Source organism: Gigantopelta aegis, chromosome 4 (assembly GCF_016097555.1).
Source record: "Gigantopelta aegis isolate Gae_Host chromosome 4, Gae_host_genome, whole genome shotgun sequence".
Lineage (NCBI taxonomy): Eukaryota > Metazoa > Mollusca > Gastropoda > Neomphalida > Peltospiridae > Gigantopelta > Gigantopelta aegis.
In genome coordinates this window covers 28,282,471-28,305,549 of record NC_054702.1, presented here as the reverse complement: position 1 = coordinate 28,305,549, position 23,079 = coordinate 28,282,471, and the positions used below count along the sequence as shown (strand labels likewise).

At 34.7% G+C, this 23,079-nt stretch overlaps 1 protein-coding gene across 1 annotated transcript in view; it reads left to right on the top strand.

Moving 5' to 3' along the window:
• LOC121370309 (codanin-1-like) overlaps nt 1-23,079 on the top strand; it is a 36,680-nt gene that overhangs the window by 3,899 nt on the left and 9,702 nt on the right. The window contains exons 4-20 of the mRNA XM_041495450.1: nt 1,846-2,087; nt 2,572-2,661; nt 4,281-4,359; nt 6,122-6,245; nt 6,909-7,021; nt 8,967-9,132; nt 11,426-11,523; nt 12,074-12,233; nt 12,650-12,715; nt 14,736-14,879; nt 15,616-15,782; nt 16,290-16,371; nt 18,596-18,688; nt 20,388-20,442; nt 20,710-20,834; nt 21,582-21,782; nt 22,355-22,434. Of these exons, the coding sequence (XP_041351384.1) occupies nt 1,846-2,087; nt 2,572-2,661; nt 4,281-4,359; nt 6,122-6,245; nt 6,909-7,021; nt 8,967-9,132; nt 11,426-11,523; nt 12,074-12,233; nt 12,650-12,715; nt 14,736-14,879; nt 15,616-15,782; nt 16,290-16,371; nt 18,596-18,688; nt 20,388-20,442; nt 20,710-20,834; nt 21,582-21,782; nt 22,355-22,434 (2,085 nt within the window). The remainder of the gene's footprint in view (nt 1-1,845; nt 2,088-2,571; nt 2,662-4,280; nt 4,360-6,121; nt 6,246-6,908; nt 7,022-8,966; nt 9,133-11,425; nt 11,524-12,073; nt 12,234-12,649; nt 12,716-14,735; nt 14,880-15,615; nt 15,783-16,289; nt 16,372-18,595; nt 18,689-20,387; nt 20,443-20,709; nt 20,835-21,581; nt 21,783-22,354; nt 22,435-23,079) is intronic.

The window sequence follows — 23,079 nt, the reverse complement described above, 5'->3', positions numbered from 1 at the left end:
TATGTGTGTACGTATGAATGTATGTATGTATGTATGTATGTATGTATGTATGAATATGTATATATGAATGAATATGTATGTATGAATGAATGTGTATGTGTACGTATGAATGTATGTATGTGTGTGTATGAATGTATGAATGTATGTATGCATGTATGCATGCATGCATGTATTGATGTATGAATATCTATATATTGTGTGTATGTATGTATGTCGAGGTTGACTGTTACTAGTGCAGGGGATAATTAAATCCTTTCTAGCCTCACAAATTGTCCATGCCATTGCTGGGAATCGCCCGCAACTTGCAGACTTGCCACGGTACCTTTTGAGCTATTGAGCCATCCATAAAAAGGATACTCAACTATATGCATGGGGCCTACAAGCTATGCGGTGGATCCGACTTACGTGCACGAAACAGTGGGCACACCTGGTACTGGCTAGTATGTATTGATGTATGAATATCTATATATTGTATGTATGTCGAGGTTGACTGTTACATACATAGATATTAACGCACTGGTGTTTGGGATAATTAAATCCTTTTTGGCCTCACAAATTGTCCCATGCCATTGCTGGGATTCAAACCTATGACACCGAATTGCCCGCAGCTTGCAGACTTGTCACGATACCTTTTGAGCTATGCTCTTTTCTTTAACTCATCTATATACATGTATGTATGTATGTGTAGGTGTATGTGGGGGTGTGTGTATATATGTATATGTTTGTATATGTTTAGTCTGAAATTTGGTCACTGGCATTAACCATTATTCAAACTATTGTGCAAAAATGTGCATGTGCGTGTGGGTGTAAATATTATAGCAACACAGCCATGTCCAGTTCAGGAATATTAATCAGCTTGCACTGACATAGTTTAGACAAAAGTTACTGTTTTTTTAAATTGCTACTAGGCATGATCAAAATTGCTATGGCCAACAAATTCTGACGTTCAATCTCTAAGTTAAGTCACATAAATTAGCCCTGCTTCTCAAGCTCGTGTAAGGTTTAAATGTTATTTATAATATGGAGTCAGGATTTTTGCAAGAAGGATACAAAGGGTAAAATTACATAGCCTAAAATCTTGAAATTAAAGGATATATTTTTAGAAAGATTTTAGTAAGAGAACTGCAGTGTTTAGTTTCAAATGATTTCAAACTGATAACCACCAAGTAGGGGCACTTATGATTGGGTTTATTTTTATTAGAGCCGTTTTTGATATGACTGAAATCATACTTTACTTAGATTTTATGGTTTAGATTATCCATTTCCATGCATTCGAAGTGTTTTTGGTCATCCTGGTGTTTTTAATATCACAAAATGCATTTCTCATATTTCTAAAAATGCTCCATGTCTCATAGCTCTATAACGTAACCGGTGGCAAGCATATAACAAAATGATGTAAAAAACATTATTAAGGCCAAAAAAAATAATATGTGTGTTTCAGGTTTCATCTCTGGAAAAAATAGGGTAGATAGGTAGGAACTTTTTATTATTATTATTTTTTTTTTAAACCTAAGTGTTACGAACCTAGTTTGCGGACTTCAAAAGTCGCGGTAGATGTTGGTTTTTTTTTGGTTTTTTATATATATATATATATATATTTTGGTAGTCAAATTTTTTTAGGGTCGCAGCGTAAAATTAGGGTCGGTCGGGAAACCGGAAACACACAATTTTTTTTGTATGCCTAATGACAGTGCTCTTCCTTAAACGGGTTCACAGGACTTAAGTCTTGCTAAAATTCGACCCACACCTGAGTACTTGTGGAGACCCTAGTCTTGAGTAAGTTTTGTGTTCAGCTGATGGCTCTCATCTGCTCTAGGCTTAAAACTTTTTATTTTTCATCTGCAGACATATGAAGGTAAATCATCAGTCTGCTGACTGGCCAGATGTGTCAGCCTCTGAGGATCCTACTGGTAAAACACCGATTAAAGTTTCACAGACAATCCCAGGAGTGCTAGTGACTACACCATCCAAGGCAATGCTGGATCGTAGTTTGTCAGGGTCCGAGTTTGTTGTGGCCAACCCTGATGAGGTCACTAACAGAGAGATATTGGATATTCTTGCAGAGCTGTATTCAGGATGTCTGCAAGGTTACACATTTCATTTATACTGTATATATAGAGAAGTCAATTAATAATAGTTACATAGGTAAATACTGTCATATAAATTGGGAATCGTGTATTGTCTTTGGTAATTCTACCTAAAGTTTAGTCACTCCATTCAAGGATTAACCTCGAATGTGTTTTGTATTTATTTTATGTAATAATGTACATTTGTACTAAGTGTAACGATGCTACATGTATCCTGCCGTTTTCAATTTGCATTTAATCATGACAGAACCACCAGCTAAAAGATGTCGGACCCTTCTTCTTCTTAAAATTATTTTCGTGCTTATATCCAATTACGGTTCAAGCACGCTGTCCTGAGCACACACCTCAGCTATCTGGGCTAACTATAGAAGACAGTGGGTTATTTGTCAGTGGTTATGAAAGAGAAGAGGGTGTAGTGGTCTTATACCTACCCATTGAATCGATCAAGGATATTTTCTCATACTTACTGTGTGTTTGTTTTCAGAACATCTGTTTCCTAATGTGATTCAGGAATTATACTTCCTAACTCAGCTACTCACTACCCAAGGCAGAGAAATGACAGATATGGAACTAGGTAAGTGTACCCATTTGTCGCCAGGGCTAGTTGTAGAATTGAAAGTAACATGGGGGAAATCTAATGGTTGGGGGTGGGAGGAGACCCCAAACTTTGCTTCAAATTAATAGTACCAGGTCCTTTCTGTGGGATGGTGCATATAAAAGATCCCGTGCTGCTAATCAAAAAGAGTAGCCCTAGCGGGTTTCCTCTCTCAATATCTGTGTGGTCCTTAATCATATGTCCAATGCCATATAACCATAAATAAAATGTGTTGAGTGCATCATTAAATATTTACATTTCCTTCCTTTCATAGTTCTAAAGGTCTAAACTTGAAAATGTATGAGTACACTCCCACAAAAATATTGGGATCCAACAAACAAGAACTATAAATTTTATCTGTTATATATGTACAGTAAAGTACGCTTATAACGAACTGCAAGGGACCAGCTTCATTGGTTCGTTATAACAGTAGTTCGTTGTACACATTTGCAGAAGTTGGTAATTTTTATTCCGAAAGTCGGCCATTTTGAATTTTGAACTCAATATAATAGTAAAAAAAATAAAAAATGCCTTGGTGATTATAAGACATTTATAAAAAATATATCATTTATTACAATCAATAAATACAACAAAACATTACTGAAAGATCACATCAAAAGAGTTTAGTGAATTACGTAATCACTAATCGTGGTTTGTTTACTTAGCGTTGGACGCATAACTTCTAATGCCGAGTCAATGTCCGCAATGCTGTCAAATACTGGCAATCGAATATCTCCTTTGCTCTGAAAAAACAGTCTGACTGTCTCGAGTGCCTTGTGCGTTTCAACTGCTGTGGGCGTTGGCTGTTCGGGTGGCTCCTGTGTATCGTCCTCTGGTTCAGAATCACTGTGGCCGTCTCGTTTTCCGATAATCTCTGAAACGATGTCGTCATCTGTCAGCTGTTCGGTGATTACAACTTGCTCGTCTGCAGTGAGATAATCTTCCGTCATGATTGCATACTGAACGAAAAACTGACACGGATTTATAACAAACAAAGAGAATCCCATTAATTACCGCTGATTAATATCATTGTATATATATATTGAGTTGAACGTGTCAGACTGTTTTTGGAGTACGGTTGATCTCACGGCTCAGCTGTCCGTTAACACTGATTGGTTTGATACGTAACGGTTCCGGTATAATTAGTGACTTAATCCTTTAATTGATACCTGTTCCCAAGTCCAGACAAACAAAAGTTATTTAGGCTGTTGTTTTAGTGCGGTCGTGTGGTCGATCCCACGGCTTTGCAGCGTTTTACACTGATTGGTTTGATACGTAATGCTTCCGGTATTCACGGTTCGTTATGTAAACACTTATTTACACTGGAATTAACTATTTGGGACCACAAAATTGGTTCGTTTTAACAGTTAATTCGCTATACATAGTTCGTTCTATACATTAAAATGTATTACTAATATATAGGGGAGAAAATCGGGACTTTACAATCAGTTCGTTCTAACCGGTAGTTTGTTATAAGCGTGTTCGTTCTAAACATACTTTACTGTACTGTGTAAAGGAAGTAAACAATTGTCGATGTTTATTCATTTTTCCAACTGGATTTTTAAGTGATATTTTAATTGTATTTAATTGATTTTCAGAAACTGAAGAGATGGTGTACTTCCTGACAGTCCATAATGCTGTGTATTTTGCTGTCAGTGTGTTGGAAAAGCAAATTAAGTAAGATTTAAAAAACATTTCTGTTTTGTTGTCTATCAGTAATAAAGAGTGACAGTGTAAACTTATTTATTACTGCACCAAGGACGCGATAACTATAGTCCGTCCCATCCTCCTATAAAAACATTTTTTGTAAATAATTTCCGTTTCGTTTGACGCAAGAAGAAAAGTAAAAGTGTTTTGGAAATAAAAACAAATACTATTTTTGTGTCCAATTTATAAGAAATAAATAGTGATGTTTCAAACATCGATTATAATTGAAGATTGATCAGTTTGGCTCTTACGATGTGATGATTGATTATAAAAATCCATAGTCGATTGTGTGGGAAAATATTAACTGTAATTGTTCCTCGATAGAATTAATGTAAATATGCTTGGGTTTGGGTTAGTTTTCATGAGTACATAAAGAACATAGATATTACATAGTTTAAAATTATATGCAAAAATAGGACAAGAGGTACATGGTCCTTATAATATATATATATATATATATATATATATATATATATATATATATATATATAAAAGCCTTCTTATGGTCATGGAAAACTAACTGATTGTGCAATCTAAAATTGATCGATTGGTGCTGACTGATTATAACCGATGATCGATGAAGAAATCTCAACGGATTCCCATCACTAGAAATAAATAATTAGCACGAAAAAAAGCGTTCCCCATGGGATGGACTAGAAGTTACCAATCATGAAATTTGTGCTTGATTGCTGTAAAATACTTTATTTTCACATGGAATTAATTTTTGCCTGTGAATAAAATTCATTAAAAAATAAATTTGACACAAAAATAAAGGCTGACGAAAATTGGATGAAAAATAGGATGTAGCTTTGTTCAGCCAGATGTCATCAGTTTACACCGTACTAGGCTAGTAGTAACGGTACGACACTTTAAAAGTTGAGTCAAAAAAGCGATGTAAAAGTATATGCATATAAAAGATTCCTTGCTACTAATGGGAAAATGTAGAGGGTTTCTCTCTAAGACTATATGTCAAAATTATAAAATGTTTGACAACCAATAGCTGATGATTAATAAATCAATGTGCTCTAGTGGTGTTGTTAAACAAAACAAACTTCTTTTACCAGTGTTGGTGATCAGTTTATTGGATAAAAGCAACACACATGTTAAACACTCATTACCGCAGCATGTTAAAATGTAGTACAGGGTACGTAAGGTTTTGCTTGTTGGTCAATCGCAAACCATATTAATCTAGTATTTTGACAACCATAAATATTATTTAAATTAAACTTGAACTAGCATTGCACCTTCAAATTTCATTCTGTTTTTAGGTTCATTTTTTAATACTAATTTTTAACATGAATAACTGCACATATTTAGCTCCTTGTTTAACAAGCTTACAGTATTAAACTGTAAACAATAAATGTTTTCATAAGATTTAATGCTTCATTTTATTTTATTTATTTATGTTTGTTTTTTTAATTAGGGGAATAGGGGATTTTTGAAAAAAAAAGCTCACAAATGATTCATTTTCATTATTAAATCTCGAAAATGAAATTTTCATTATTAAATCTCGAAAATGAAGTATTATACAGTAATTGATCAAATTTCATTAATTGGAACATCTCTTTTTTTTTCATTCTTATTTTTTAAAACCTTTTTCTTTTTTAACGCCCTTGCATAATTGCACTTAACAATTAACCGTGTTCAAAGCCCATCTCCATCCCAAATTGTATCTTCATTTCAAACTGCTACTTATATCAAATGATTAGAATGTTTTAATTTTTTTTTAAAGCATCCTCCAACTTCTAGACAAAAGTACCATTAAATGCCTTTGTGACAACCCGAGAGTGAGAGCGTTTTCACCGACACTCCAAGACAAACTGCAGACTGTGTACAACACAATCAGTTCTGTGAAGGTTTGACTTCTTTGAATCATGTTGATGCAATTACCTTTGTTTGACACTGAATAGCCAGGGTGTTTTTTTGTTAAACATTCAGTCATTCATTCTTTGAAATTATTCTGCATGACGTGGCAAACGGTGCATACATATATAGCTTTGAATCATCTCATTGAAGCCATTCTTTGATTGTTTTTTGTTTTGTTTTTTTGCTGTCCTAACCAGTGACTCATTTATAATGGTATATCAAAGGACATGATATGTTCTGTGGAAAAGTACATATAAAGATCCTTAATGCACAAAATGTAACAGGTTTTCTCTAAGACCCTGTGTCAAACAAAAGTTATCACATGTTTGACATACAATAGCCAATTATTAATAAATCAATGTGCTCTTGTGGTGTCGTTAAACAAAACTTTAACGTTAACCTTTATAGCTAGAACTTTCCCTTTGCATATTGTAAAACAAAATTATAAATGATTTCAACGACATCATTAAAAGTAAACTACTATTATTATTACTTCATGATACTACTTTTTATGAGTGCTCTTATTGATATGATCAAAACAATTTGAGAAGCATTTTAAACGTTTTTCCTTTATAAAGTATGCGTATGCAAATTATCTTGTTTTCTTATATTTGGTTAATTTTTATTAATTAATTATCTGGTCTTGATTTCAGAAAATGTCCCATTTTCCACAGTCTCCTATTGGTGGTGTTTCTTTTCAAGCCGATACTGATAATCGTAAAAACTTTCCTAACGACAGATCATTTCATCAGTTTAAAAAACAAAGGTGAGAGCACTGATAAATAATTCTTGGTTTAAACAGGTTCATTAGTTAGAGTGTGTGTGTGTGTGTGTGTGTGTGTGTAATGTGGTGGTAGAAATTGGCACTGACAGACTGGGGCTAAAAACATCTTATATAGGGTCTCCACGAGTATTCAAGTACTCGGACACAGGTCGAGTCTAGCAAGATTCGAGTCCATTCACAGGACACGAGTACCTGTACAGGGTGGAATACAATGATCAACTATAATACAATGGACAATGTAGCACAATAATTTCAGCAGTAGATAATCAGTGATATAAGTTACACAATCATTATATGACCATATGCTAGTTTCTCTTTTTAAACTGTCCGTCCGTCCGTGACAACACTGAACATATCAACTGGTTTCTAAATGCAATACAATGGCATAATTTGGCATCCATGTTGAGCACAGGAATTATGATGCATAATGCTATTGCTATTTTACTTTATTCCTTAGTCTCATTATCTAGTGTAAATATCGGGTACTCTGGTCTGGGTCAAGTTTGACCCTCGAGGACTCGAGTCCAATATTTTGGAGTCCAATATTTTGGACTCGTAGAGGCCCTAATCTTATAAGGCTCAAAATACACTGGGTCCGTGTCTGGGTCTGACGAGTATGGCACCGGTCAAAAATAAAACACACTGAATCTATTGTGACAAAACATACTTCATCTGTGCTGATGTGATCCACAGATCTGGCAGCAGATGACATGGAAAATTTTCTTTTCTAATTAACCTGACCTCAAACAGTGACATATTCCTCTAGGGATGTTAGTCTCATCCGAAGGAGAAAGATTTGACTGGAGTAAAGAAAAAAGATGTCCGAACTAAAACACTGAAGGAGAAAGAAGGAAGTTACAGTAACGTGACCCAGAACAGGAAGCAGAGGACTCATTGGAAGATTTTAGCCATCCCATTTGCTGTTAACTAATATCCATAGGGGAAGATGCCATTGTTTGAGGTCAGATTAAATATTCTAAAAAGAGAAAACACTCCCAACATTTCTCCAGTTCTATGTTTTTCACACTGCCAGACTGGCAGCTGCACAATGTTTGAGCCATACACTTTTATATTTTTCTTGATAAACAACAGGAAAGGTGTACATTAATGTAGAATTCTCATAATTATTGTTGGTTTTTATAGAAGTACATTTATCTAATGATATGAACGCATTAATATATATCTTGATAACATGTAACCGGTAAAGCCCAGACGTCAAAGTACACTAGACATGGGTTTTTAAAATTTACTCTTCAAAAAAGGTAGGGGAACCTAAAATATTAATGTTAATATCAACTATTAGACCAAACATACATTTTGACCACAGACATCCTAGTAAAGAACGTTCAGGTCTGTTTATCAACACACTAGTTTGCATATGCATCATGCAGTTGCCCCGTACACGTGAGTGTCATTCTTGATTTTGACCATTTCCAGGAAGGTTGATTAATCACTGTGGAACATTATTTCTGTCAATCTTTTTCATTCTGTTGATCATACAGTTGTTATTGTTTTGTTTTTAGTCATTGTTATTTGTTTCGTAGCAGTTTGGTGTATTTTGTGTTTATTGTTTTACCATATTGGTAGTACAGATAATGTATCCTACTGTGTTGTGTTTGTCTTCTTGATTTCTTTTGCTGTTTTTTTTCTTCTAGTAATTAGGCCTATTTGCATATGTGTAATTTTCGTAGTTGAATTAAAACTCCAAAAAACGTGAAAATTACAAAAACATGCTAATAATACCCATTTTACAGAAATTAGAGTGTTCATTACACGGCAACAAGTGGCTATTTCAACTGCCTCCTAATTAAAAAATTTTTGCTTACACTTACACACATCTGTTTTCAGTAGATATATACGTGCCTACTCTTTTCAAACAGTCTCCTACCTTCAAAGATGGTGACCACTGTGATGCAATCTATTTCAGAGACCTGTTTTACGAGTTGATTCGAGAGTGGGAGCTCAAACGTGAGGTTCCTGGCTGGTCGATGGTCAGTTCTATGGCAAACAGGATTCACTCCCTTGTCGAGTTCCAGACAGACCTCGCGAATCATCTCCACTTTGCTCGTTTGTTCCAGTCGCAGCTAATTGCAGTGAGTAACTAAATGTTTACAGTTAAAAGTAAAAAAAAAAGAAGAAAAAATTGCTTTAAAACTTTGCTTGTCTGTTCCAGTTACAGCTCACTGCAGTGAGAACTAAATGTTAGTTAAAAGTTTAAAACAATGAAAAATTGTCTTAAAACTATCTAAAAATCACAATGTTTCATTTAAAAACTTTAAACTTCCCATGGGGAATAAAATAACAAAGTGCCATGAGAGTAAAAACAGACTAACACCAGGTGAACATATCAACAGTTAAAAAGTTAATAGTTTGTTTTGTTTAATGACACCTCTCACAGGTGTAGGAAGGTGCCAAAAAGTTTATGTGTGTGTGTGTGGGAGGGAGGGGTGGGTGGTCAGGGTGGCCGCCCCCCCCCCCCCCATAATTTTGGCTGGTTTTTTTTATTTTTTATAACCTTTATATCTCGACTGAATGTAAAAGTTGTAGCGAGACTAACGGATCGAGATTAACGGCGAGTTACAGTAATGGGCACTTGTTCAATTGCCCCCCCCCCCCCCTCCAATAATGTCCACCATGCTGCGGGCCTGATAAATATATAAAAACCATCGATGCTGCTACAAAGTGGGTGGGGGGGGGGGGGGGGGGCACATGCTCCCTTGCCCCACCTCTTCCTACACTAGTGCCACTAGAATATATTGATTTATTAATCATCGGCTATTGGATGTCAAACATTTGGCAATTTTGACATATAGTCTTAGAGAAGAAACCTGCTACATTTTTCCATTAGTAGCAAGGAATCTTTTATATGCACCATCCCACAAACAGAACAGCACATACCACAACTTTTGATATATCAGTCGTGGTTGACTGGCTGGAACGAGAAATAGCCTAATGGGCCCACCGACGAGGATCGATCCCAGTCTGACCGCTCATCAAGCGGATGCTTTACCACTGGGCTACGTCCCGCCCCAGTATTAACTCCAAGTCCGACTGTCTGTACAGCTCAGCGAAGAGGATTTACACGCACATTCCATTTCTCCGTAATCAGTATCTGTATATGTAATACATAATCTGTATAAACATACTAGTATCTAAAAAACCAAAACATTATTGAGTTTTAAACCCATACGAACTGGCATAACATTTTCAGTGAAAATAAATAAATAAATTAATTAATTAATTTGTTTGTTGGGCACAAACATTCATCTGAGCAACCATTCTGTTCTAAGATACTTACCTGTTTTTGATATACTACAAACACCACAATGTCCTGAAACTCACTGGATTTGATAAATTTGATAATGTAAGCTAAAAATTGTAAAGTGTAAGAGTTAACTGTAAAAAACTAAAATGCTGTAAAAGTTGAAATATTTTGTGCGGTCTGGTGGCTAGGGCTTACTGCTTTAATGTAAATGACAAATTGGTCCTTTCGATTTAGCAAATATATGTTACTCAGTAGAAATCATGGGTTACCTGGATCAGAAACCAGATAGCCAAAAGACTGGTAATGACAGATTTCAAATTTCGGTCCCCTGAGTTCTGTTTAATGAAGTCACATGATTGAATTTAAACAAGTTATGTATGAAAAAAACATGTTTATGTAAGATTCAAGCTAATCAATAGAGTATTGTTAGTTATTTGGCAAATTGTGCCAGAAGTATTTCGGCAAATTCCCATTAACAACATAATTTTCTTATTGGTAAATTTACTTTATTAAACAAATTCAACTTAGCTTTAACTTTGGAAAATAATATGAAAAAATCTTGCTTAGTGAAAATATGAGCTGGTAGCAAATTAAAAATTAAGTATTTCATTTACAATAAGTTTGATACTTAACCCTTTTAAGGGGAGATATATTTTTAAGCCAAACCTTCAGTAGGGGAATTAATTTGATAAAAAACAATAAAAAATAAAATCAATTAAATTCAACTTTAATTCATAAAATAAAAAAAATATAACAACTGTAAAATGGTAAAAATAATATATTATTCAACTATGTAGAATTTAAAAGCATTTATGTACAGTTTATAACAGTTGCTTTGTGAAAAGTCATTGCCAAGTAACGTTAACTCTGTGTTGTAAAGTAAACAAATTCTTGCAGTATGTTATGTAAGAGTTACCTTTATTAGTAATAGATTTTCTATTAAATTAATGACTTGCACACAATGCATAGTCAAAAAACATGTTTGTTGCACAGCACTGCTAAAACGACACAGATGTCACATTCCTTGTAAAATTGTAAGCGACATAAATGTCATTCTTCATGCCATAGGGTTAACTAATAATACCTGCAAAAATAATGTAATACTGAAATTGTCTTTTTAGATGTGTAAGGGAGACAAATCAATAAAAATGGATGGAGATGATGAACAAATTTCTCTGCTGAATCATCTGAAGAAAACAAACCCAGAAAAATTCAAAAAGTAAGTAGACAATGTTTTTGATTGTTTTAATTTAACCACCTGTGTTTAAATTTCACAATGAAAAATATTATCAGCTATTAAGCAGATTTTGTGTAAATCTAGTTGAAAAATGTCTGCTTCTCTGTAATTTATCTGATTCTGATTGGATGATAAAAAAAGAAGTTATCTTTCAATAAAATGTAGAAATAACATTTTGGAGAATGGGACATTATTAGAATAAACAGACAAAGCAAAAAACACTGATTTGTGTGTGTTTCAAACTATATGTGTCATTTTTGTTTGTTTTGTTTTTTGAATAATTTATTGACTTCACAAATGTAGTATAAAATGGCTTCACAGTGCTAGAATTTTTATATTAATATATTCATTCCCCCCAAAATTATTAATAATTATTTTTATCTCTTACTCAAAGCCGTGTTTACCAAGTCTCAAATTAGCTTTTAGGTTAATTTCTTATTATTTTCTAAATTGATGTCAGCTGTGAATAATGGCTGTAAACCTCAATATGTAAAATACACTGATATAAAGACAGAGTTGTTGGTTTCTCCAGACTTCAAGAAAGGTTCATCCAGCCATTCAGTACCGGCGGACCGTGTCCACCACCCAGGTTCCAAGGCTACGAGGAGTTCTTCCGTGACTTCATAATGGCAGCGTCCAGTGCCTCATTCATACAACACCTGTCCAACACTCTCATTTCTAAAGTCACTGAGGTATTCTCTTTTATTCTTTAATAATACAGACTTAAAAATTGGGACAGTGGTGTGTACTGGTCTGTTTAAACATAATGGGAAAGTGAATAAAAAACAAATCACTTGGTGGGTTTTTTTGTTGGAACAAGGATAGTGTTAATGGTGCCACAGATTTCCCCTCTCCCTCTCTTTCTTTTGTCTGTCTTTCTTTGTCTCTGTCTCTCTCTCTCTTTTTTCTTTCCATCCCATTCTCTCTGTCTTTCTCTCTTTCTCAGTATTTCTCTCTATCTCTTTTTTCTGTCTTTCTCTTTCTTTCTCTCTTTCCATCCCATTCTCTCTCTCTTTCTCGCTCTCTCTCACACTCACTCATTTTCACTCACTCACTGTCTCTCTCTTGTGCTTGGGATTTGATATCCAATGTTCTGTATACTTCACAGTTGAATGATCAAGAATTCTGCCATTCCACCGAGAAACACGAAGGTTCATTGATAGTGGAAGGGGAGGTAATTATGTTTCAGCGACCATGCTTATCACTTGTTGACTTGTAAATCAGTTAATACGAACACTGTAAACTTGATTAATATTATAACATGTTTTTATGTGAATACACATCTTAGTGCATGTTCATGATGTGTAAATTTAATGAATAACTGTTGATTTATATAGTGCTGATAAGTCCCCTACCGGTTCAGCTGGATGGGCTATACATTTCGATCCATCTGTCTGTCCGTTCCACCAGGCGCGGCACAGTGTAAAAAATAGTGGTACAGCTCGAGGTTGCCAGACTATCCTTTTAAATTTACCTGTGAAGGACATTTTCACAGATACAACAAATATAACCCACACACACAGAAAAAGTTGGTACAACCATGCCTTACCTCTATCAAGAGTGGTTCCACCATGGCCGTCTGTGCCGCCCCTGCCCACATATAGTTTTCTAGACTTTTGTTTTTGCAATGCCTTTGGATATTGAGCTGAAATGTTGTGTACACCTTTATCTTGTACTGTTACAGATCAAGTTTGACTTTCATGGCAATTTACGTTTGTGACCTTGAACTTAGGAGTCTTTTAAGTTTCGTCTCCGCTGTCAGGGCTCGAAATGCAGTGTTAGTACATGCACCGGTGCATGCTGATTTTTGCGTGTGCATGTAACTTTTAAAACTGTGTGCACGCGGTGCATGCTAATATTTTTCAAGTACTGTGTATTGCGTATACTAGTATCCTGTTGTCTACCAGATTCAGACTCAAGTTGTTGAATTTTGTTCGTAATCTGTTCACCACATGAAAACAATAACTTTTATCTTATGGGCGCATCCATTTTGTATCCCATAATCCTACTTACAACAATGGCGCCTTTCGGTCATTTCCGTGAAATATATTTGCAAAAATTCCCAGAAATATCTCGGTTATATCCGTGAACGGTATTAGGGAAGGTGGTCTAGACCGACTTTGGGGTATCCACGTGCATAACACAGTTGTTGTCGTCACTGACAAATTGAACTCCACCAGATCTGTGATCAATACAAAGTACCGTAACTGCCTTGAACATTTTCGACCTCAGATATGGGCACTTGATCAGATGATTGCGAACGTGCAGGTGTGTTACTCGCGTAGTTGGCTCGAAGTTAGCCAGTGATTATTTCAATCGCAACTTCTCGTCGAATTCCGTAGGCTAATTTATATTATACCAACAGATCTTATAGAGTTAAAAAAGTTGATAACTTGCCTAATACAAAACACAAATATGTGTATGTTTTTGTAATAGGCCTATTATAGATTTCTGTAAGGCGTTTTACGTTGGGTGAAAATTTCAAATTTGATCAAGAATCAGTAATAAACGCAGTTGTATAACGTTCCGGTACTGTTAATAAATAAATATAGGTATTGCCGAATAATTCCGAATAGCTTCGTATAAAAAAAAAAAATCAACACTGTAATCAAAGTAATTAAAATAGTATTTTCCTCATTGTTAACAGGATTTACCTTATTTTTGGTGCATGCAGAATTTTAATGGTGCATGTAACTTTTTTTTCAGCATGCACCTGGTGCATGTAGATTTTTTTTTTCATTTCTAGCCCTGCGCTGTCCCACATATAGTTTTCCGGATGTTTTTTCACAATGCCTCAAGATAGTGAGCTACAGTTTTGTGAATAGCTTTATCATGTACTGTTTCAGAATAAGGTTTACCCCTTGAACTTAGGAGATATGAAAATTTGTTGGGCCTGGTAGATGACATGTATTGCATTAGCAGTACTCTCAGAATGCTGGTATGCAATGAAAATTACAAAGTAGGGTGCGAAGACACAAAATGTATACAAACACATTTTCCCCCTGGTTTACAAAACAAGGGAATAACTAAATTATGCATTATAAATGTTTTTATTGTTTTAAGATAGTGTTTGCAACTATAGAAATAAAGTTCATTTCCAGCAATTTCTAGGATGTGCTGATTTTACAACTAATATTATTTCTAATAAAAATGTATGAACAGTAGTTTATTTTTTATTTTATTTTTTTTAACAGCAAGATCGTGAAATGTTTGAAGCCTGCCTCTTGACTCTAAGACTGGTTGGAAAGTTTCTGGGATTCATCACATTTCTACCATACCTCACCACCGATCTGCTGCCGGATGTCGCGCTGACGGACTACCTGGCCCTGAGAAACAAAGTAAGATGATTTATAAAATATAGTGTTTATTCCTAGAAAATTATAAACCACTTTTACCCCTGGAAGAGCCAAATTTAATCAACTCTGCTTAATAGCATGGGCGACTGGATTATCTCAGTCATTTGAGTGCTTGCCTGAGGTGCTTGCATTGCAGGATCAAACCACCGTGGTGGATCCATTCAACTAGCTGGGGTTTTTTTTCGTTCCAACCAGTGCACAACAACTGGTCAAAAGCAGTGGTATGTGTTTTCCTGTCTCTGGGAAAGTGCATCTACAAGATCCCTTGCTGCTAATGGAAAAATGTAGAAGAATTACCAAATGTTTGACATCCAGTAGCCGATGATTAATTAATTGATGTGCTCTAGTGGTGTCGTGAAACAAAATAAATTTTAACTTTTAATAGCAAGTCAGTGCTGTTAATCAAAGAAAATTATTTTCATTTCTTTTATCTTGATATTGTAAAAACAAACTGCTTCGTTACCATGGTATTCTTTGACATAAACTTACAGATTCCTAATTGTGATAAATAATAATTACATTTAACATTTAAACATTATTTTCATCCTTATTAAACATTATTTTCATCCTTATTAATGGGATACCCAATAGCCGATGTGTATTTTTGTGCTGAGGTGTTGTTAAACATTCATTCATTCCTTATTAATGGATTTTTTTATAAACTTTCAGCATATTTCTTTATCAGTATTAATATTCATATATTTCTTGATATTTACAGAATCCACGCCCGCTGGACATCACAAGACATGTGAAGATGGCAGTGGCTTCTAAACGACTAGTTGTAACTATTCCCTGGGTGGTTCAGTTTCTCTCTATGATGGATTACGCTGCTCCACTCACAGACTATTACCGCTTGCTGCTGTCTCTTCTAATTCATATACTGAAGTAGGTTTAATTAAGAAGAGAATTTTCTTTTCTACTAAGCCTGACCTCATACATTGGCATATTCTGCTCAGGGGGAAAAAAGGAAGTTTCAATTACATGATGGGAACAGGAAGTAGAGTACTCATTAAAGGATTTTAAGCCATCCCATTGTCTACTAACATAAGGAGGAATATGACATTTGTCTGAGGTCAGGCTAAGCATTCCTAAAGGGAAAAAACGATTCAAATTTTCTCCAGTACTAAACTTAGAGATACATAAGACATAATTATTTATTATAATCCCACTGGCTCTTGAGGAAGAAATACTCTGTAAATAAAAACATGGCCTTATAAATTGAGGATATTTTATTTTGATTTTACCATTGTGCGTTACCAGCTTATTTCATATATTTCTAATAATTTACTGGGGAATTAGGACTTATTTCTTGGCCTTGTTTTAAATTAAAATGTTCTCTTTGTTTTTATTAATTTGTTTAATTTTAGTATGTTTGTGGTAATTGTTTTCCAGACATTCTTGGAAGGACATTCAAGATGGCCGAAATTGCTACGGGCATTTTCTCATCGTTGTTTTAATTGGCTGGTTGTTGGAGGTATATTTTCTTGTTTTATCAGGTTTTGAGTACCATTTTTTGGGGTCAACTTTTAAATCACATCTTTGATGATGACTAACAGAAATCAATTAAGTTAGTTAGACCAGTTAAATGAGCAGTAAGAATATGATTCAGTGATAAATTGATTTGATGCACGGTCGGTTTGGGATCGATCCCCGTTGGTGGGCTCATTGGGCTATTTCTCGTTCCAGCCGGTGCACCACAACTGGTATATCAAAGGCTATGGTATGTGCTGTCCTGTCTGTTGGATGGTGCATATAAAAGACCCCATGCTACTAATGGAAAAATTGGGTGGGTTCTCTCTCTATGACTGTCAAAATTATCATATGTTTGATGTCCAATAGCCGATGATTAATAAATCAATGTGCTCTAGTGGTGTCAAAACAAAAACAACTTTTAACTTTTATTTCTGATATATAATGACTTGGCACAGGCTATGCATTTCTTCGAATGTTAAAAGCACAACTCTTTAGACTGTCTTTTATTGAATCATAAAATATTAGCGTTCATAACATTTAGCAAAATCAAATTAAGTGACCTAAAACTTTAGCGAGGTCATCATATCAAACACTAAACAACATAAACTGAGCTTATAGGTAGTACTATACCAAATAACTTCCGGCTGGGTCAAAGCTCGAGGTGCACACAACTTTTGATAGAGAAGTGAACACCACAAGTCCTGTTTTTGGTTATAAATGTGAGTGTGTTGGTTGTAAAAAATAATAGTTTCATCTGGGTAAAATAAATGTGCAATTTTATTTCATCTAGTACCAATGTGTCAAGTAGCCTTGTGCTTGAAACATGTATGGGGTACCTGTAAAAAAAAGTACTCGAATTTTGTGCGAAACTAGGATAGTCATAGACGCTACCCGTTATCTCAGAAACGAGCAGCTTGACCCCCATTTTTTTCTGATTCACTTTAAGTGTAAGGGGTGGTAGTATTTATATCCGTGGCGTTTATGTCGGTTGATACGTTGCAGGTAGGAGTTTTAGCCGCATATGTTACTATTGTCGTCTATGGGATTTGATTTGGTAGTATACACCCTTAAGATATAGGATCTGCAGAAATAATATTTTCGATACTGATGTATGATGTTATACATAGGGATGGGACGATTATTTGATGTTACCGAAAACTACTGTTTTAGGCCCACGGTTCAGTGCACCGTTTAACTGCGGTTAATTTCGATTTAAATTAAAAAAAAAAAAAAAAAAAAAAAAAATACGGGAATGACTATCCCCGGACCTTCTAACATTCTCACCCCCAAATTATTTTGCCAACCCTCTGAACTGAAATCCTAAAGGACACATTGCCCAAGGATCCCAGACTGAACACGCTAACATGACATGGTAAAAATGCAATTTTTGTTTTCTAGTCCAGATATAATTTTATATTTGCAATTATTTTACAAATGACCATTAAAAATAAAATTTCTTACTCTTAAAATAGTTTATAAAAATGTATGTATAATAATTGGCGTACTTGTACTACTTGTGAAAAGTATCATGAATAAATCGAATCGTGGACCAAAAACTGAAGAAGAAAAAAAATCGAACTGTCCCATCCCTAGTTATATTGCTTACAAACAACTTAAATTTAGTAGAAAATTGCAGCAATATGTGTGCTAGCTAACTATTGTTCTTTGCTATCCCTTTGGTTCAATCAGTAGCTAGTAACCATTCTGTTAGTCACTGACAAAACAATCACACAAAAGTTTTTCGAACCAGGATATTGTACACGTCTTAAATTTAGTGTCATGAAATATTAGCATTTTGTCTGGCCTCGCTAAATTTGCAAAAATATTATGCTCGCTAACATTTTCTGATTTTCAGTACTTATAAATGGTATATTATAAATGTAAAATTATTATACTGATATTGATTATTTATTAATTCATTCATATACTGTTTAACACCTAATAACTGATATATTTTAAAATTATTTAATTAATTTATTCATTCATTAATTCAGGTTATTTTTTGTGATGGTGGTGGGGTATAAATAGTTCTTTAATTAGATACAATATTGATACCATTTCATTAATTAAATAATCTATTATTTAGTTGATAGTGTTATAATTATATTTCAGAATACACGAATGTGTGGTGGTCTGTTTTAGTTAACAGTGTTATAATTATATTTCAGAATACACGAATGCTTGGTTCTCTATTTTTAGTTGACGGTGTTATAATTATATTTCAGAATACACGAATGCTTGGTGGTCTATTTTTCCAAGAACCTCCACCAAATGTGTTGTCACTACTTCCAGTCAATGTGGAACATAACAGATCTGTGGTACGTGACCAAGAGAAAACAAATTACCTTTGAGGATTTTGCCAATGTGTCCCTGACCGTTTTATAACAGACAAACAGATAAACATCATAAATAGATAAAAAACCAAAAACAGTTATTTAACAAAAAAAGAAATGTATTCATTCTGGTGTGAGATCCATCTGATTAAAATTAGCTCTACTGGTCTACTACCAGTAAATCTAACAGCATTGCATGGACTCTCATGTCCAGGTGACATTTCATCTATAAATAACAATTTAAATATCGACCAATTACACTTTGCCTTTTATAGCGTTATTTGGGAGCATACAAATTCTAAGAATATCGGGTGAGACTATTTATGCAATAGGCGAATTTGTTGGTCTATTTCAATATTGAAAAAAAACCAGGGGGAAAAGTACAGTAATAAACTGGATTGTATATTAGTATAAACAGATTTTATGGCTATACCATCACAGATTTATTTTCGTCTTGAAACAAATTTTATATAAACTTTTATATTGAAATTAGTTTCTGGCATACTTCATAATTCACCCAAATAATTTTCTCATACCCTCGGCATAATCCCGAATGTTTTCAAATTCTTTTCAAATCACTGGCACGATTTTGCAAGTAAGGTTTTGATTGGTCGAATGAAAGGTCAACTGGACATGAGCTCCAATGGGCTGCTGTTAGATCCACATGTAATAGTGGAGCTAATTTTAATTAGATTGGTGTGAGATGGGTTCATAAGATCGTCTATTATTGAATTATTTTCAGTTCTGACTAGAGCTTCATGACTGCTGTTTTAAACACCATTGTATCAGCCAGTGTTCGAAATAAGCACTTTTTAATTTATCCTGACAGGTGATAATCTGCAGGGACAAACAAAGTGTACCTCAGAGGTTGTCCAGTGGACAAGTCAAAATGAGAAATCAAAAACATTGTCCTTGCACTTGAATAAAACTAACAACTTATTTGAACAAGTAAAAATAATAGTAGTTTCTTTTCACATTACCTGTCCTCAAACAAGTGCACTCGCCCCCTATGGCTAGTAGTCTGGTCCAAACATCCCTAATGGCCAATGGGATGGCCTAAATTCTTCTACTGCATACTCCCTCTAGTTCCGGTCATGTGACTGTAACTTCCTTCTTTTTTTCCTTCACTGTTTGGTTCTGACGTCTATTTGGGTTTTTTGGCTCTGATTTATTCAAAGTCATTTATTAGTTTTTCTTATCTTTATTGCTTGTAGATGTACTTGTCCGGTGGACTAGTGAAACATTCTGCTTATTTCTATCACTGTCTGCTGTTCTGTTGGAGTGGGTGGGTGAGGCCTAACTCAGTTAGTTGGGCACTCTCTTGAGGTGCTTTGAAGTTCTGTGTGTGGTATTAAAGTGTGTATAAAAGATCTCTAGCTACTAACAGGGAACATTTTGTTTTCCAAAGCTTGATTAGCAACATTTCTAGTCAATTGAAAATTTATTAGCAACTACTGGTTTATGTTTTAGAATTGTGTAGTGATCTATGAAACTTGCATAGCGAATTGTGACGCGATACTGAACAAAATATTCTCTACTAGAAAAATGTAGCAGGTTTCCTGTCTAAGACTGTGTCAAAATTACTAAATGTTTAACATCTAATAGCCGATGATTAATAAATCAATATGCTCTAGTGGTATCGTTAAATAAAACAAGCCTTAAGTTTTAAACTCTTTTTTTTCAGGATTGTCATGATTTGGTGTCCCAGGATCTTGTCTACACATGTTGTCCTTATGCAGGTTGGTAATTGTTGCAATCTCACTGAAGTAGAATACGGACATGGATCTGTTAAAAAAATAGCCAGCGAGCCAATTGTTAATTTAAAAAAAAAAAAAAAAAAAAATAGAAAAAATACATATAGAAATTAAATCAATGCTGTATGCAATTAAGTGAAAAAAAAGTTGTTCAAGCCGATTTTTAGCATTTCTATTTACTAATTTGTACTAGTTGCATGACTTGTGGGAAATGATAATTTATGTACACTGTGTGTGTACTTTGTTTTCCAGGAGAGATGCGATCACTGCTGATGGAGTTTGCTGTAGGAACTAACAGTCGTACGACTATAAGGAAGATAACTCCGATAGCTGCCGACACTGGACCCACAGTGACAGTCTCACAGAAACAGTTACAAGTAGGCATGAAACAAAGTGTTTTATTGAGATGTTCCTGGATTTAGCTCAGTCGGTTGAGTGCTCGCATGAGGTTCTTGCGTCGCAGGATTGAACCACCTTGGTGGATACATTTAACTGATTGTTTTTTTTTCCGTTCCAACCAGTGCACGACAACTGGTCAAAGGCCATGGTATGTGCTTTCTTGTCTATTAGAAAATGCATATAAACAATCATTTGCTGCTAATGGAAAAATAGGTTTCCTATAATGACTGTCAGAATTACCAAATATTTGATATCCAATAGCTAATGATTAAGTAATCAATGTGCTCTAGTGGTGTCATTAAACAAAACAGACTTAACGTTTTTTAACATGAACATCTGTTCACAAAAAAAGAAAAAAACACAATTATTATGATTGCAAAGTAGCTGTAAGTAGCTAAAAATTGTCTTTTATCCTTGTTATGATCTTGCAATCCATTTGGCTTAATGCTATCTAGTATTTCATAATGACATCAATTTCTACATTTAATCAAATGATAACATTCCCTTGCTGTGTTATCGTTAGGAATAGCATATGTGTCAGAAGTGAGTTTCCTCCCCTTTCTCTCAAACAAGTGTTGAAATCGCCATATATTAAACACCATGATTTAAAAATGACCTGAGGTGTTGTTAAACAAATATTTCTTTTCTTTTCTTTGCAGTTGTGTGTTATAGACATTCTATATTACATTAAGCTTTGTTTGTTATTAATTACTGTTGTGTTTCAGTGTCAGCTTGAAGAGAATTTCTTCCACAATCACCATGCATCTATGAAGCGGATTGTTGAGTTTGTTGCTGATAGAACAGCATCAAATTTCATCAAGAGGTTTCGATCGACTGTGCTGCCGAAGTCGTTAACTGAAGCGAAGAAACGAGTCGAGCAGGTTTTCCTTCAGTCTGTGCAGGCTTCTCCTACTAACAAAACGAAGGTATTTTTGGTCAAAGTATTATTAAAGGGTGGACTTCTGAGTATTAAATCATTAGTGGCAAGGGATGTCTTTTTGTGCACTCTCCCACAGACAGGACAGCACATACCACAGTCTTTGATATACTATCTGCAGGATTACAAATAACATGGCAAACACTCAAAGGATTAGAGGATTTGGAGGGGTTATACGAGGTAGATTCTTTTATAACTAGTCTTAAATAACAAGCCAAATGTTTATGGATTTTTTTATTCCAGGACAAGCAGGGCAAGATGTAGCCCAGTTTTAAAGTGCTCATTTGATTGGTCGATGGGCCAATTAGGCAGTTTCTCATTCCAGCCAATGCTCCACAGTTGTTAAATAACAAAGGCTGTGATATGTATGATACTGCCTGTGGGATTGTGCATAAAAGATCCCTTGTTGCTAATAACAAGAAACTAGGTCATTGAGTGACAGCAGTGGATTTACTCTCTTATTATTTGTGTGGTACTTAATCATATGTCCCATGCCATATAACCATAATTAAAATGTGTTGAGTTCGTCGTTCAATAAAATATTTATTTTTTATTTTTCAGGACAAGCTGTCTCATGATTTACATGGCCTGGCGCATGCTCTGAGTGAAGAAGTTAAAGCATCTGTTGTCGACAGACATGAGTGAGAACATATTTTTTTTATTTATGGCTTTCAATTAATATTTCCTGTATTTAATTGGCAGCATTAAGCCCTGGTCACACTGTCAAGGATCGTCTGACTGGATCCACGACGGATGAAAACCTCATGGATGACTCCGGATAGTAGTCTATCAACGGTCCCCTACGGATGCACACGGTTTAACTACAGTTTTCGACAGATAAACCAAGGATTATTAACTCGGCGTCCTGATCCTTATCAAGATGACATTTTATGATGGTTGAACATCAAAATATAATCTTAATGTAGCTGAGGATTTCTTCTCTTACAGTTTATAATTTTTACTCACATATATTCACTTAAATGTTTTATAAATACATAAAATAAAGTTCATATTTTGAATTGGTAAGTATTATTTTTGTGGCTTTTTCTAATTTTTATGATATTTTAGATCAGTTAATATTGATTAAAATTAGGCAAAAAATCGAAAAGTTGCATTTACTTAGGGGCATTTGTGGCCAGCTGTCCAGTATTTATGTCCATTATTCCCGATAGTGGTTTTCTGACCCTTTTTTTTTTTTTTTAAACAAGCTGATTCATATCCTAATATTTAGTGATTTTCGTTCTTGGTAAAATAATCAAATTTATTATTAAATTAGCTGTCATAAT